The sequence below is a fragment of the Mustela nigripes genome, chromosome 8 (genome assembly GCF_022355385.1).
Source record: "Mustela nigripes isolate SB6536 chromosome 8, MUSNIG.SB6536, whole genome shotgun sequence".
Classification (NCBI taxonomy): Eukaryota; Metazoa; Chordata; class Mammalia; order Carnivora; family Mustelidae; genus Mustela; species Mustela nigripes.
In genome coordinates, this window is record NC_081564.1 from 3,051,712 (window position 1) to 3,066,435 (window position 14,724).

Genomic DNA, 14,724 nt, shown 5'->3' on the forward strand with positions numbered 1-14,724 from the left:
TCCCCACTGTCCATGTTACTGTAGCTGCCTTGTTGGACTCTCGTCTCCCCACCGTGCATTTCAGAATGGCGTAACTGGGGTTGTCAGCTGGATGCAATCTTCAGTCCCTCCATCTGAGAAATCCCGACACTGATCTATCAGCTGGGAGAACCAGTCCTGTGCCCAAGAAGCCTGTTCTGGGAAGTGCTCATTAACAGCTAATGAAATGAGTGTAATTGAAGTGTGAGGCACTTTCTGCCAACGTGACATCAAGGATGGGCTCTGTCTTTGAATATACATCTCTGATGTTATCAAAGCACCCACCTCCCCTTGCTCCCCCATCCCCCCTCCTGCCCCCTTCCTCCTCCCCCTCCCCTACCTCCTCCCCCTACTCCTCCTTCTTCTAAGGAAATTAAGATACACTTACTGTGACGTATAAACTAACTAGATTAGGTCCTTGCTCTTTGGTAAACATGAAAATTGGCCTTGGTTCGGATGGCTTATTGCCGCATTAACTGTTGCCAACATCTGGGAGGCGTGTTTCAAAGAAACAGAACCTCTTACATTGCCAGACAACATCATTAGGTTCCCAACAGATGGTTCTCACCACATGCTCGTGGGCACCTACCTTCATGATTCACTGAGAAACACAGCTGGCTTCTAAGCCTGAGAAAAGCAGAGTTGAAACCCATGATCGCAGCCATGTCCCGGGGTACCAACGTTTGTTTTCCTCAGGGTTTTTCAATGCCAGCATCCCTGGTTGGTGTTTTGGGTTGGAAGAGCCTTTGCTGGGGAGGGGCAGGCTGTCGTGTGCATTCTGGGATGCCTAGCATCATCACTGCCCTCTGTGCACGAGACAGTGGAGGAAATGCTCTCCCAGCCTGGATAACCACGTATGTCTTGAGATGGTCCCACATGTCCCCAGGGAGGGGGATTAACCTGAGCCCTGACTGAGGATCTCTGCTTTGGCCTGAATGAAAGCAAGGGGGTCCCTCCTCCCCAAGGATGTGCATGTCACCTTAGAGACGGGAGTTCCTCAATGAGCACACTTTGGGGTGCTTCTAGTGGTTCTCAACCAAGAGGACCTGTGATGGGCTCCCTGTGTAACATCAGGAAAAACACATGTGATAAGACAAGAATAAGAATGCAATAATAATGAGCCATATTTATTAGGTGCTTAACATGTGCCAAGCACAGGTTAAAATTCCATGCCGTCAAAGCCTCTCAATACCCCTACCCGTAGCTGCTATTATGCTTGTCCTCATAGAGGAACTGAGGAGGAGGAATCCGTCTGCATTGCCGAGGAGAGAACGGTGGATCTCGGACTTGGACTTGAGCCTGCGTCTCTAGAGCTTCGACCCCATCCCAATGCCACTGATGGACATCTACTGTTCCTTCCTGCCCAGCAGGTAAACCTGTTGTCTTCTAGCAGCCGTTCCGCCGTTTCCCCTTTGCCATACACTCTGCCTCTGCTCTCAGTCTACACGTCTTTAGCAAGATTAACCCAGCCCTTGTCACTGGAAGGGTAGCCGAAGGAAGGAACCCATGTCATTTGCTGCTTTCTTCAGGAAATCTTGTCCAAAGGGATGACAACACCAGAACAAAACGCCAGAGGATGCTGGCACTTTAGGGGAATGCGATATACGGTCGTTATCTTCTCCGACACATTGTCCTGGCAAGGGGCGCCGCCTGAGCAACAGCCGCCCTCCGGGTCTGAGTGTGCTGGTCCTTCCTTAGTGCTTTCGAGCTAAAGGGACAGAGGAAGAAAGCCCAAGGGGACACGAGACAGGCTCAAGTAGCAAGGTCAGGCCTTGGGAATAGAGGACAGAGGGGGAGGGACAACGGGACCCTCGCCACGGGGGACACGAGGTCACTGGGCTCACCTGCAGGAGTGGCTGGTGCCGGGCCTGCACAGCCTGCCTCTCTCCCCTCCGACACCACGTGCTCCTCTCTGCCTTCACGTCCCCGTACGCAGGACCCCCTCCTTTCTAAATAAAAAAGTACATCACCCTTCTGAAAGTCGAATGGAGCCCAGCTGGCCACGGAGGACTCGTAAATACAAGAAAATAGACCAGACGTGGCTAGGAAGGCAAGGAATGGGGGCTGACGCGGCAACGAGGTTCAAAGAAGCTTCCAGACAAGGAAGGGTAATGCAGTCGGAATGCTTTAGAAACAGGCAAGCCTTGTCTCCCTACCCGGGACTTTAATTCACCCAATAACTCTTGGAGTTGCAAGACGTGGATGGCCCACACTTCCCGTATTAAGGAACCCTGCGGTAATGCCAGGACACCGCGCAAAATGGCAGCCGCTCAACACTTCAGGTGGCTCCGTCTATAGAGCCTCTGACACTTGATTTCAGCTCAGGTCATGACCTCAGGATCCTGGGATCGAATCCTGCTTTGGGCTCAGTACAGAATCTGCTTGTCCCTCTCCCTCTGCCTCCGGCTCCCCCCTTCTCTCCCTCTCTAAAATAAATTTTAAAATCTTAAAAAAAAAAAAAAATACCCCCGTATGGAGGCTTCTGGCTGGTTCCGTTGGTGGAGCGTGTGACTCTTGATCTCGGGGTCGTGAGTTCAAGCCCCAAGTTGGGTGTAGAGATTACTTAAAGATGAAAATCTTAAAAAATGCCCCAGTATTCTGGGACACTGGAGGATCCCACACTCTCACTGTAATGATTACTCACCCCAGCCTGTCTCCGCTCTCCAAGAATGCCCAGGTAGACGAGCCTGCCTTGTGCACAGACGGAGCTGTGATCCAGAAAGTTCAAAGAAAACGAAGATGCCTTTTATTTTATTTTTTTAAAATTTTTATCTTATTTTGAAAACTAAGATGACTCTTAAGTCCGTTAAAGAATGCCACACAAAGGAGGCAGGTCCCGGTCAGGAAGGTTCTGCTTCCTTTCACTTTTCAGAGAGCTGGAGTCGATTTTATGTGTAAATGTTTTTCCCACAACAGTCGAATGTCTCACCAAAGCCGGGCTGCCTGGCAACGCAGACGTGTTGTGGGGAGCTGGGGAGGGGCCCTGGGCAGGAGACATTATTTCTTCACTTCTTCCCAAGCAGAAAGAAAATCGTTCCTTTTCTCTGTTCCAGAAGAATACATTTAAAATGACAAGCTGAACAAAATGAAAACAAACCTTTCCTTTGGAGACATTCAACGGGGAGATGAATTTTAGGCAGAGTGTGGGGAAACGAGACTCTAGAATTGTCTGAATTACCTCCAGATTTGCAGTCAGTGCGAACCCGACTGTGTTTTGGGGTCTCGTCCTAATGATGGGTCCGGGACAGTCGGGTTATTCCTGCCCTGGAGGATGGATGCCTCGTTGGAACGGAAGAGCCAAATCGTCCAGGGGCGAGCCAGGGATCTGGAAATCTGCCTTTCAGGCTTTTCCATACCCTTGGACACAAAGGGGATCAAAGACAGAAAAAAAAGCTCCCCCAAATTCACCTGGCACAAAGGCGTGTTCTCCACATGGTGAAGGCTCAGAGCCCCACTGGGAGCTCTGCTCTCCCAGCAGCTGGAGGGGCCGAGGGGCACACGGCAGTTCAAGCTTCCCTGGATGACATGGGGTAAGGCCCCGGAATGCACGCCTGTCCTCTCCGGTGTGAGTGGGACAGTGGGCCTCCCCCACGGCATGTCCTTGCGCGACCTCAGAAGGTGGCCTCACTGGGAAACAGGGTCTTTGCGGAATAACTCGTCCCAGATCTCCGGATGGGATCATTGCAAGAAAGGCGAGGGGATCTGAGACACGGACGCCGGGGGCCAGAGAGGGGACAGCGTGTGAGAACAGAGGCAGGGCCGGAGCAATGCAGCCGGGAGCTGAGGCCCCAGCTGGAGGAGGAAGAGGCAGGGAAGGATCCCTCAGCCTCCAGAGGAAGCACCCCACCATCAGCCCTCATCTCCAGATCCGTGAGACTCCACGATTCCAATGCTTTACATCGTCCCGTTTGGGGTAGTTGGTTACAGAAGCCTGAGGAAAAAAAATACACTCTGCTCCTTTGAGCCTTGACTTAGACCAGGAGGGGCACCTCAGCCCGGGGGCACCATCAGCTCCCTGGACCTGCACGGTGATGCTGGATGGTGATTCTGTTGTCCCCCGGCGAAAATGCAGAGACTGCACCGAAAGCCCGTGTTTTTAGGGTCTCGCCAAAATCGGCAACTTGGGGGCCGGAGTCGTGGGTCCCTGGCTTCGTCCCTCAGCATCACGGTTTTAAGACCCACCCTCGCCGTGGCCCGGATCACGACCTCAGTAGTCCCTCCTGCGGCCCCACGCTGTCCCAGGACACGGGGAGGTCGCGTCTTGTTTACTCGTTTGCCGGTCGACAGACACGGGGGTTGTTTCCACGTTTTGGTCACTGTGGACAGTGCTGCTGCGAACGTGTGTGTTTGTGCATTTGTGTATGTTTGGGATAAATCGAAGTGTGAGGGGGCTAGACCGTGCAGCTCCCCGGTCGGCTTCAGTCAGGACAGGCGCCCACCCATGGGGGGACAGCACCGTGCCCTCCGCCCTGGGCTGCCGGGAACCGGGTTTACCTACAAAAGGTCCACGTTGCAGAATCCTTCCAGAGGAGGGGGCAGCCAGGCCACGATCCCCAGGGGCCCTCCTTCCTCATGCATTAAGCTTCTAGGAATGAGTCCACCCACACATCGCGTCCTGCTTGGAGAAAGAACACCTCTCCCAGCACCCCTGCGTGCAAAGTCACTCGTTCATCGCTTTAAAAGCCTCTTCCTTCCCTGCTTCCACCCTTTATCCTTTTCATTTATTTATTGGAAGATGCTGGGAACGTGGAGAGGCTGTTAAGGGCACAGGACGTTGCATGGATTGGGTTGGGGCAGGAGCAAGGGACGCCGGTTCTTAGCAAGAATGAGCACACACCCAGCCGTCCGACCGGGACAGGACGCAGGAGTGAGGAGCCCCGTGACCGAGCGCTGTCCGTGCCCCGGCGGAGGGTACCCGCTTTGCCCCCTTCTTCTGTGATCCTGCCCCTACAATCACGGACTGTTACAGTAGACAAAATAGTGTCCCTCCCCTGATCCCATCTCTTAGGATTTATGCCCCAAAGGCTGCATTATTGGTGCCAGCCACAAAACCTAACCAAGAAAGGGCAGAGCAGCCCTACAAACTGCTGCTCAATTGTCGGGTGTCCCCGAGGAAGCTCACAAATCCCGGGAGAAGGAATAAACACGGAGATGGAGAGGTTCCTGTGGATGCTTCTGTGCGGGGCTGGCTGGTGCAGAGGGCAGCTGCCTCGGAGGACGGCTCGGTGGCCGGTCCTGGGCTGGTGAAATGCAGCAGGACCACTCGAGGGCCATGGGAGTCCAGACACATGGGGAATCCCCTAGACCTTCAACTAGGTGGGTAAGTCTCCCATCACACACCGCTCATGTTCTGCTCTCGCTGATGCCTCTCTGGGCACATGCACACAACCACAAAGTCCCTGGTCTTCCGAGAGACCCCGGGGAGCCCCCACCAGACCTCCAGAACACAGGTGTCCAGGAACTCTAAGATCACGACCCTGAGCCGGGCGAGAACGTCTCCAGTGGTGACGGGGAACGGGAGGATTCATAAAGCTGCTAACCCAGATGACACAAGCAAGGACTAACTACGGGAGACGGAATGAACAGACCGAGGGATTACAATCCTGATGACCTCGTTTAAAAACACGGCAGGCTCTTCAATACTTTCTTTTTCCATTGAAAGGACCCCTTTCCTCCTCTCTTTCGAGACATTTATAACGTGTAGCCATTTGCTAAAGCCTGTACCTGTAAATGCAGGTTGAAAACATGTCCCCCTTTTCTCCCAACGGGATCTCTCCAGAATTCAGAAACTCGGATGAAATATTCTCATTCTTCACGACGATGAATGTATTAGAATAGACTCGATGAGAATCTGTTCTCTTTGCAAGGGGACTCCACTGGACAAGTCCGTAGCCTGGCTTCTCGGCATGAAGGCACTTTAAAGGTCTACCCGAGATTCCTTGTCATTAGACACTTTTTTTTAAAAAAAAGATTGTATTTATTTATTTGACAGACAGATCACAAGTAGGCAGAGAGGCAGGCAGAGAGAGAGGAGGAAGCAGGCTCCCCACTGAACAGAGAGCCCGATGTGGGGCTCGACTCCAGTACCCTGGGATCATGACCTGAGCTGAAGGCAGAGGCTTTAACCTACTTTAACCCACCCAGGTGCCCCCATCAGACACTTTTAAAAAACAGAGGTTGACCTTAGAAAGCCCCTGACACCCCTTGGCTATGACTAGACTTTTTACTGAAAAAATATCATATCTGTGAATAGACATAGCATCAGTATCCTTCCTACACGGACATCAGTAATCCCATTCAATGAGACTAGACTGATTTTTTTTTTTTTTTTAACAAACCAATGAGATTTACTGTGTCTGTGATAAAAATGAAATAATAAGCATTGTCTTTCAGATGGAAAACTAGGACGTGCCCATGATCAGACTCTCCCTGTGAATCGTCTCCGAGGCTTTGTGACCTTCGTATAAACTTCAGGAAAATCGCACGCAGAACGTGTCCGGACAACCTTCGTGCCCGCTGCTGGGTGGGAACGCCCACGACATCATCAAAGGATCAAACTGCCAACTGGGGGGGACCCTCTCCCCTCCATGGGGGACTGAAGGCACCAACCTCATTCCACTGTGTGAAGACGCTTCCAACTCCAGGCTAGAGATTTAATCGACTGGCTGCTGAGAATCCACTCGGATCGTCCACCATTGCTTTCTTTACATTTCCAAAGAGATGTCTCTTATTCAACGGCGGCTAGCTCCCGTCAGACAGAGACCTGGCTTACTCCTGACTTACAGGATTGTCTCCTGAAATAAACCATTCTTGTGCACATTGGGCCCTAAATGATCTTGAGGAGAGATGGTTGCTGATACTTCATGTTGTGGATTGACATCAGCAGATAAAACCTGAGTCTGATTATATACACTGGAGTCGCTTCGTTGGTTAGATCTCGCTTTCTGGGAATCTACTTTTGGCCACTTATTGTCCTCAGGTCGTCTGATGGACCTCTGTGTCCTCTCAAGGGTTTTAAATGCCCCTTAATGGTCACTCATGCCTCAAATGATGTCCATCGGGATCCGACACCTTGGGGAACTCAGTGATCCAACCACTCGTGTGTCCGCACACTCAGCCCGGCTGCATTATCAGGGGTAGCGATGGGAACGCCGTACAAGCCGCTCACACTCTCAGTTCGCTAGGGGACAGACCCAAAGCAGAGAGGATGTCAAAATCACACGCAAGCCACAGAGCCCAGCCTTGAAAATTCCTTGTGCTGACAAATCCAGTTTCGTCATGCAAGCAAAGCTTAATTCAGCTTGTTTGGCAAGACAAGCGAGGCCAACCTGACCTGGGTCGTTGCTCACTTATCCCTCGGAAAATCACAAGCAAGACTTAAATTGTTCTCCTGAGTTGATAGGAGGTCACCCCTATCCCTTTGCCTTTCATTGAAGAAAATTCTCATATTGTAAACAATGTCCGGGAAGAATAGTCAGTCCCTGCCTCTGGGCTCTGGGACCTGCCTGTTTCCTAACACATATGCAAGGACCTCCCCCGCCCCGCACAGAACTCTCAATTCTGAGCCTCATTCCAGGCTTTGCTTCCAGGGTTCCCGGCATGCAAACTTGGCCTTTTGGTGTGTTCACAATAAACTTCAGTGATTCATTGGTTTTACTACTTTTGTTTTTTTTTTCCCCCTGAACTTTGGACACTGCAAATTCAGCCCATTCTCGGGTGCGGAGGACCCTGAGCCACCCCCTTTGCCTTGTAGACATCAATTCTGGTTACTCAGTGATGAGGTCAAGACGCAGGAGCCTCCCCAGCTCCCTCCCCTAGTGGCCTGCGAGGTCAGGACCAGCCGAGCTAAAGTGAACATCGGTCCCAAGCAGAAGAAGTCATGCAAACTCCGTCTACCGCAGAGCTTTGAAGAGGCAGGGGTCTAGGGCAAGTGCCATCCCCCACGCCCCGAGGCCTTCATGACGTCAAGGCACGTGGGGGTGGTAATGTACTTTTCTGATTGTCGGTATATTCTGGAAGCCCTTGGAATAGAAAGTCATGCCTCTGCTTGCCGTAAGAATCTCGAAGTTTATTTCAAGAAGCCTCAGTTGGGAATGAAGGGAAACATCCAGGAAAAGGAACGTCTGTGATCTAGTTTTGGTAGCACGAAATCCATAAATATTTGCTGGATCTTTGCTCCACACCAAGGGGCTTAACGCCCATGAGTGGACACACTTCGACGTGTCCATGAAACACATCTGGTTATGCGTTTTTCATCTGTGTTGGCGATCACGATTTCTTATTTTCTCCCATAGTTTTCCGAAATCGCTATGACTACGGAAAACAAAGCGTCAACTTTCCACACCTTGACACCTTTGAATTAAATACACGAAGTTGTGAGCCAAAAGCCAAAAGCTGCTTCCCTGGGCCTGTGGAAGACAGCATCATTCGTGAAAATGATCTTATAAAGGAGGCCTAGGCCAGGCTCCCAAATGGGCTACCGGCTCCCTATAAAAATTCCTAAAAAGTCCTGGCGGTCTCCAAATAGAGCCTTGTCATTAAAGCCACTGTGCAAGGTGACAAAGGAGAATGCCTCTGCATCTCACAGGAGAGGTCTTTGAAGGTCTCCTGCAAGCCCCCCGAATTTCTCGGTAGAAAGGTCCCCACGACGGGCGAGACGGGTTTCCCTGCAGTCCACCCCACGGCCACGGCTGGAGGCCACTGCAGGCACGCAGGTCCCGTAGGCACGTGCCCTCCCATAGAATTCACTGTCTGCCTGCGTCTGTGTCCTTCCTCTTAGTGCGTATTTTATCCTCGAAACAATTCATTGAAAAGCGAACGTTATGTTTAACTAAGTTACAATTAACTATGTTTTCTGGAAGGAAATGGCAGTGGCTTCCTTCTGCCTCCCGTCGTGACCCCACGTCCCCTCCACCTCTCCCCCAGGCCTCGGGTCTGTGTTTGGAACGTTCGGGAAGGCTGCTGCTGTTCTGGCCCTGCGCAACACCGACCCCGGAACCACGCCACCATCGCCCTCTGTGCTCCAAAGTCCTTGTCATTATAAAACAAAACAAAACAGTTTTGCTCTTTAAACAAAATCACGGCGAGGCAGGGATCAATATGGCATTGAGAACAGACCTGGTGGGTATGGTTTTACGCAAGGCACGGAGTCCTTTTACTGTTAAAACAGAAGTCAGCGCTTAGGGAAGTAGTGATGGATGTTTAAATACAACCCCTCCTCGTGATAGTCAATGTTCACAGACACACTTTTATGGACCAGATGCTGTCAGAAGCAACTTACAAATAAATAGTGGCCCTTGGGGGCTTCCTACCCCTTCAGCAGGAGGTGCCATGAGGCCATCTGATGTGGGGACAAGGGGACAGAGGTACGTGGAGGTCGGCTGAGCTGCCCACAGTCCCATAGCCAAGCAAGTACAGGAGCCAGGCTCAGAGCGGAGCCAGCTGGTGCGGGAGCTGGTCCTCACCGCCGTTCCTGCCCGAGATGATGGCAAATACAGAAAACAGCCCCACCTGTCCAATGAAGCAGATCTGGGGGTTCCCCCAGCAGCTGAAGGCCCATACCTCCTGGGACCCAGGCACCCGGTGACTCACTCAAACCCGCCCCGGGTGGACCACAGAGCCCGCGTTTCTGAAAGCAAAGTTAAGGCTCAGTCCAAGTCCGAAGGAGAGAATGATGACTCGGGAAGCGTGACGTGTGGCGGTGGTGCCCTCCTGGTCTTCTGCATCTACTTTCCAAAGTCAGGGCTGTGTATATTTATTGTACAATGAAATGATCGGAAGCTGAGGGTGCCGAGGGACCCAGGGAAACCGACACTCAAACCTTGCGGATCAGTGTCCCTCCCAGCCAAGGCAGGAGGAAGCAAAACCCAGACCCTCCGATCTGAACATTTGCTCTCCTGGCCCCGTTATAGGTTGACGCTTGCATCAAGCCACCGGCGCCCTGAGGGGGAGGGCCGCCCCTCCTCTCACAGTCAGCTGGTGCCTGGCTGGCCACTGAGGCTGAGAGTGCAGACGTCACAGGAGTCCCTGCAAGGCAAACTTTGAATCCTCTGAATGATCGAGGATTTTATGACATCAGGGACCACGAAGACGTAGAAGTCCTCGATCCTACCCAGAACACACGGGTGAGCGAGGATCAGGTCCAGGGAGTCCACTTAAAAGTTGAAAGAGTGCATGACAAGGACGGGGACCGGACATGCATTCTAGAAGAGCACTGTTCGAATCTGAAGGATGAAGAGACACCTTGAGAAGCACTGAAACCTTGGAGTGCATTTTGTGAAACAAACACAGACCCTTCAAAGCTGACCGTTCTTGACCCTATACAACAGAACTTAAAAAGAAATACACGATAGAATGCTATCATTCTATTTCGCAGATATTTTCTCAAGCAACTCACTCAATGCATGATTCACTATTTGTTTTAAGAAAGAAAACAAGGCAGAGCTGTAATCATGACCCCAGTCCTTCTGCACTAGAATGGGGGGGAGGGCATGATTTTTATCATCTTTATCTTTTAAACAAGTCCCAAATATTTTCTCCTTATTATGAAATCCTGGTCTGCATTTTAAGAGGATTCTCCATACATGGCTTTTCTCCAGTGTTAATAACCCTTGGAAACCAGACGCTCCCGGACCAACCTCAAAAGCGTCTCACAATGACGGAGCTGCCCTATTAGACCTTGCGAAGTCTCCTGAGTCAGCAACCGTGATGACAGGGGGGTTATTCTGTCATTTCAATTTACTTTCTGTTCTTTCTCTTTTTAGGAGAAGGAATACCGCCACATGATGTTTTTCCGTTGGACACACTCCTTTAATCGTGCTCAGGAACGGATGTTCCCTCAGCCCTGACTTGGCAACATTCAACCTCGCGAACTTTTTTTGTTAAAGGGCGCCCCCTTGCCTTTTTACACACACACACCCGAGGTAAAAATACCATAAATGTCGTAAACCCTATGTCTCTTCTTGGGGTCTGCAAAAACAGACTCTCAATCACGCAACAAGTACCCGTGTATCTACAGAAGAATTCAAAGCTAGAGAGAAATTGCATCCCTCTCCAAGTTCAAGGACAACTCAATGTCAAAGAAAGCAAGCGAGTGAGCGAGCGAGAGAGAGAGATTCGTTCACCCTTGCTTCTTTTGGATGCGGTTTCTGGCCCCCTTCCCCCGCCCCCTAACCTGCGATGTGAGAGGCATCACTTAGTGCCCATGGGCAGCTGCAGAATTGGGCTTCACTGTGAAGCCGGAGGGTCCCCCGAAGGTAGCAAGACCCCAGACGTCCAGCCCCACCGCACACGAGGCCCACGCAGGACTGCCCGGGGCCAGCCCAGGCACCTACCTCAGGATGAAGAGGTCCACAGTGGAATTGCTGGCCACGGTGACGTAGGCAGTGACCACGTCTCCTTGTTTGACCGGCCGAGAGGGCAACCAGATGACCACGTTGCTGTCCAGACGCAGCTCGCTGAGCTGGGCCGTGTCCTGGGCCCGGTAGAGGCTCACAGCACCGATCCTCTGCAGGTGGGGCACGGCCTCGTCCAGCCCGTCCTTCCCCGGCCGGATGGCATTACCCTTCCGGATGTCGCCATCTGCACAGTCCCCACGGGCGTCCCCCGGCTGCACGGAGTAGTAGAGCTCCACGGGGCTCCCCTCGGGTGGCCCGGGTGCCTTCTTCCTCCCGGCCACCACGCTGGGGGGCCCGAACCAGGCGGCCAGCAGCTCCAGCTCGGCCACGCACAGCCCCAGGGCCCCCTGCAGCCGGCAGCCAGCCCGCACCTCCCGGGTCTCGCGGAAGGCGAACAGGCGCAGGCACGGCAGCCTCTCGCCGGGGCTCGGGGCTGCCCAGTCCCGGCCCAGCAGGTAGAACAGCACCTGCACCTTGGGCCGGCTCAGGTACACCTTGTCCCGCAGGATGTGTGCCTTCAGCTTCCAGTTGAGACCGAACTTACTGGTTGGACCTAGAAAGTTCGAAGTGACCATCAGCTCCAGAGGCACGACTTTCTGCACGGAGAAGGGCCCGTAGCTGGCGTTGAGGACCGGGGGCCTCTTGGCCTTGTAGGTGAAGAAGGACTCCACCCTGGTGTGCAGGCTGGAGTTGCGCATGACGTCCTGGTGGGCCTCCTTCAGGAAGAAGGAGGTCTCCGCTCCGAGGATGCGGTAGCTCACGGGCAGGAAGGGTGGCAGAGAAGAAAACCGCGGCACGTTGTCTGTGACTCCCCGGCCCTCGATCACTGCAGGGGGCAGAGAAAGAAAAGGAAAGGACAAAGACGGGGTTATTGCTGGACTCCTCGGGCAGCAGGTCCATAAGCAATTTAGAAATGAGGAGGAACATTTCAAAGCCCACGTGGCCAGAATGTCTATGGTCTCCTGGGATCAGCCAGTAGAGGACCATATGCTAGTTACACACTTGTATTAGGTTGAAGCCAAGAAAATGTAGATTTTCGTACGTTCAGAATGATTCAACAGGGATGATTTCATAATGCCACCGAGCAGAAAGCTGGCAAGATACCCACGAGTGTGGAGTTCGGATGTTTATTAATAATTTGCATGAGTTTAAAGCATTTTGATGGCACGGATACATGGAGAGGAAAACAGACCAATGGAATGGATGAGTCTGTAAACAAACTCACGTGTGCCTGGAAACGTAGCATGTGATAAAGACACCCCCCAAGTCATGAGTCAGAGAGAGAGTTTCTCATAAATGCTACTAGGACAAAGGGCTAGCCACTTGAATCAAAAGATACAACATTAAAAAAAAAAAAGATACAATTAGATCCATACCTCACACCATACACAAGAATAAAGGTCAAGTGAATCAGAGATCTACACATAAGGAAATAAAATTTTTCCAGTACTAAAAGAAGATAAGGGATGAACTCCTTTAGGAGCTGGGTGCAGGGAAACCTTTCTAATGATGACTCAAAACCCAAAGGCAATTTTAAAAAAGTGATAAACTTGCCTATGTAAAAATTTTTTAAAAGTCTTCTGCATAACAACAAATTCATTAAGTCAAAAGGAAACATGGTGCCCTGGGAGATACTCCAAACTGCTCGCTTACACCACACGAACCAGCCTGGGGATGGGCTCTATTTGATGCACGGTATTTTAGAAGACCGCTAAGAATGGAACCATCTTGAACAACTGGGAAGTATCTGAGTTTCCAGCTTCTCTTTACACATCCGAGGACCTGGCAACCTCTAGGTGTCATGTCCACCTGGCAGTAAGGGGAGAGGTCACTCGGCAGGCCACGGGGCTCGATTCTGTTACCTGCTTGTATCAGTGCAGGTGCATCTGAGTTGCAAAACCCCGACGGGAATCCACAGCCTGGGAGCCGTCCTTGCCCTGGAGGCTGGAACTCAGTGCTCAGACAGGCGAGAGCATCACCCCTGCCTTCCTGCCCTCCTCGGTCCAACGCAGACGTGGACAGCCGTATGACCAGCAGGCTCCTTGCCGCTCGAAGGTTCCCTTAGCTTCCTCTTACACTGTGGGAGGCTCACTGAGGACTTGCTACACGCACAGGGCAAAGAGGTTCAAGTGCCCAATGGCTGACTTTGTAAAGCCCCCCAGAGCCCACAGCCATGCCCTTGTCTTTGAAAACCAGCCCAGAAATGCAAGTGGGCCCCCATTCATACAGCTGCCTCTCCTCCAGCAGCTCCACCCTCCCCTGCTGGCCTTCAGCCCATCTAGCATCTGGGGAGGCCTGTGTGTCTCTCCTCTGGAAGCTCCCCTAATCCTCCTCCCAGCAGGGACACTGGCTAGCAGATCAAAGCTGCCTTCCCTGGTGCTGCTGGCCAAACGGGCTTGGGTTGTCAAGATGGCTTTTCAAAGAAACAGCACCCTCCCTTGTTCTCTGCCAGAGGCTTTGTTCTGAGGCCCCCAGGAGCAAGGGTGATCCCCCTCTCTCTCTGAGGGATGTGTCTGCACGTCCATTTTAACCCTCTCCTTCCAGAACCAGGTGAAATCACCCTCCACATCCTCTGCCAACGCAGAACATCCCAGAAAGATCACTGGCTCCACGTCCATCTAAGCAACTTAGAATATTTTGTAAAAACCAAACTAAATAGCCACATCAGATGTTTTGCTCCTGTGTTCTTGTCCCTCTCCAAAAAAAGCTCTTACACCTTGAAGTGTGGCTATTTAGAGACTGGTTTGTTTGGGGATGGGGTCCTGAAGGAGCAGGGAAGGATACACTCCATCATGGGAAGCACGGCCAACAAGCCTTTTCTCCGTTCTTCATTCTCCCTGTGTGCACAGATTCATTTTTGCTACTTTTGGGTCCCCCCCCACAAAAAAAGCCTAAAGTATGAATCTCTTATGTTTTAGTAAATGCTGAGCTTGTTTTCTATAAAATAAAGCTGGAGTGGGCTTGCTTTCCTGCTGTCTCCTTTCTCAGGATTCTCCCATATTTAAGTAGGTCACTCCTTCTCCTTCTCACAGAGGAAAAAGTGCCTCGGTCTTACTTTCCTGCTGAACCCGGTTCTGAGTTGTTCAGTTCATGAGAGATTTAATGTTAGGAAGAAGAGACAGACAAGGTGAAGAAAGGTTCTAGACAAGGGTCTAGAATGGTGGTTAAGGGCATGAAGCTTGTTCACGGAGGCATTGAGGGTTGACCTACTCAGCCATCATTGGATCTTGACCAAGTTCTTACCTCCTGGGACTTTCAGTTTCCATGGATGGATGGATGGAGGGAGGGACGGACGGATGGATGGACAGAG

General features: G+C 51.8%; 1 protein-coding gene across 1 annotated transcript in view; it reads right to left on the reverse strand.

The window, feature by feature from the left end:
• TMEM132C (transmembrane protein 132C) overlaps positions 1-14,724 on the reverse strand; it is a 289,840-nt gene that overhangs the window by 174,882 nt on the left and 100,234 nt on the right. Inside the window, exon 2 of the mRNA XM_059408191.1 lies at positions 11,352-12,240. Coding sequence (XP_059264174.1) covers positions 11,352-12,240 — 889 coding nt within the window. The remainder of the gene's footprint in view (positions 1-11,351; positions 12,241-14,724) is intronic.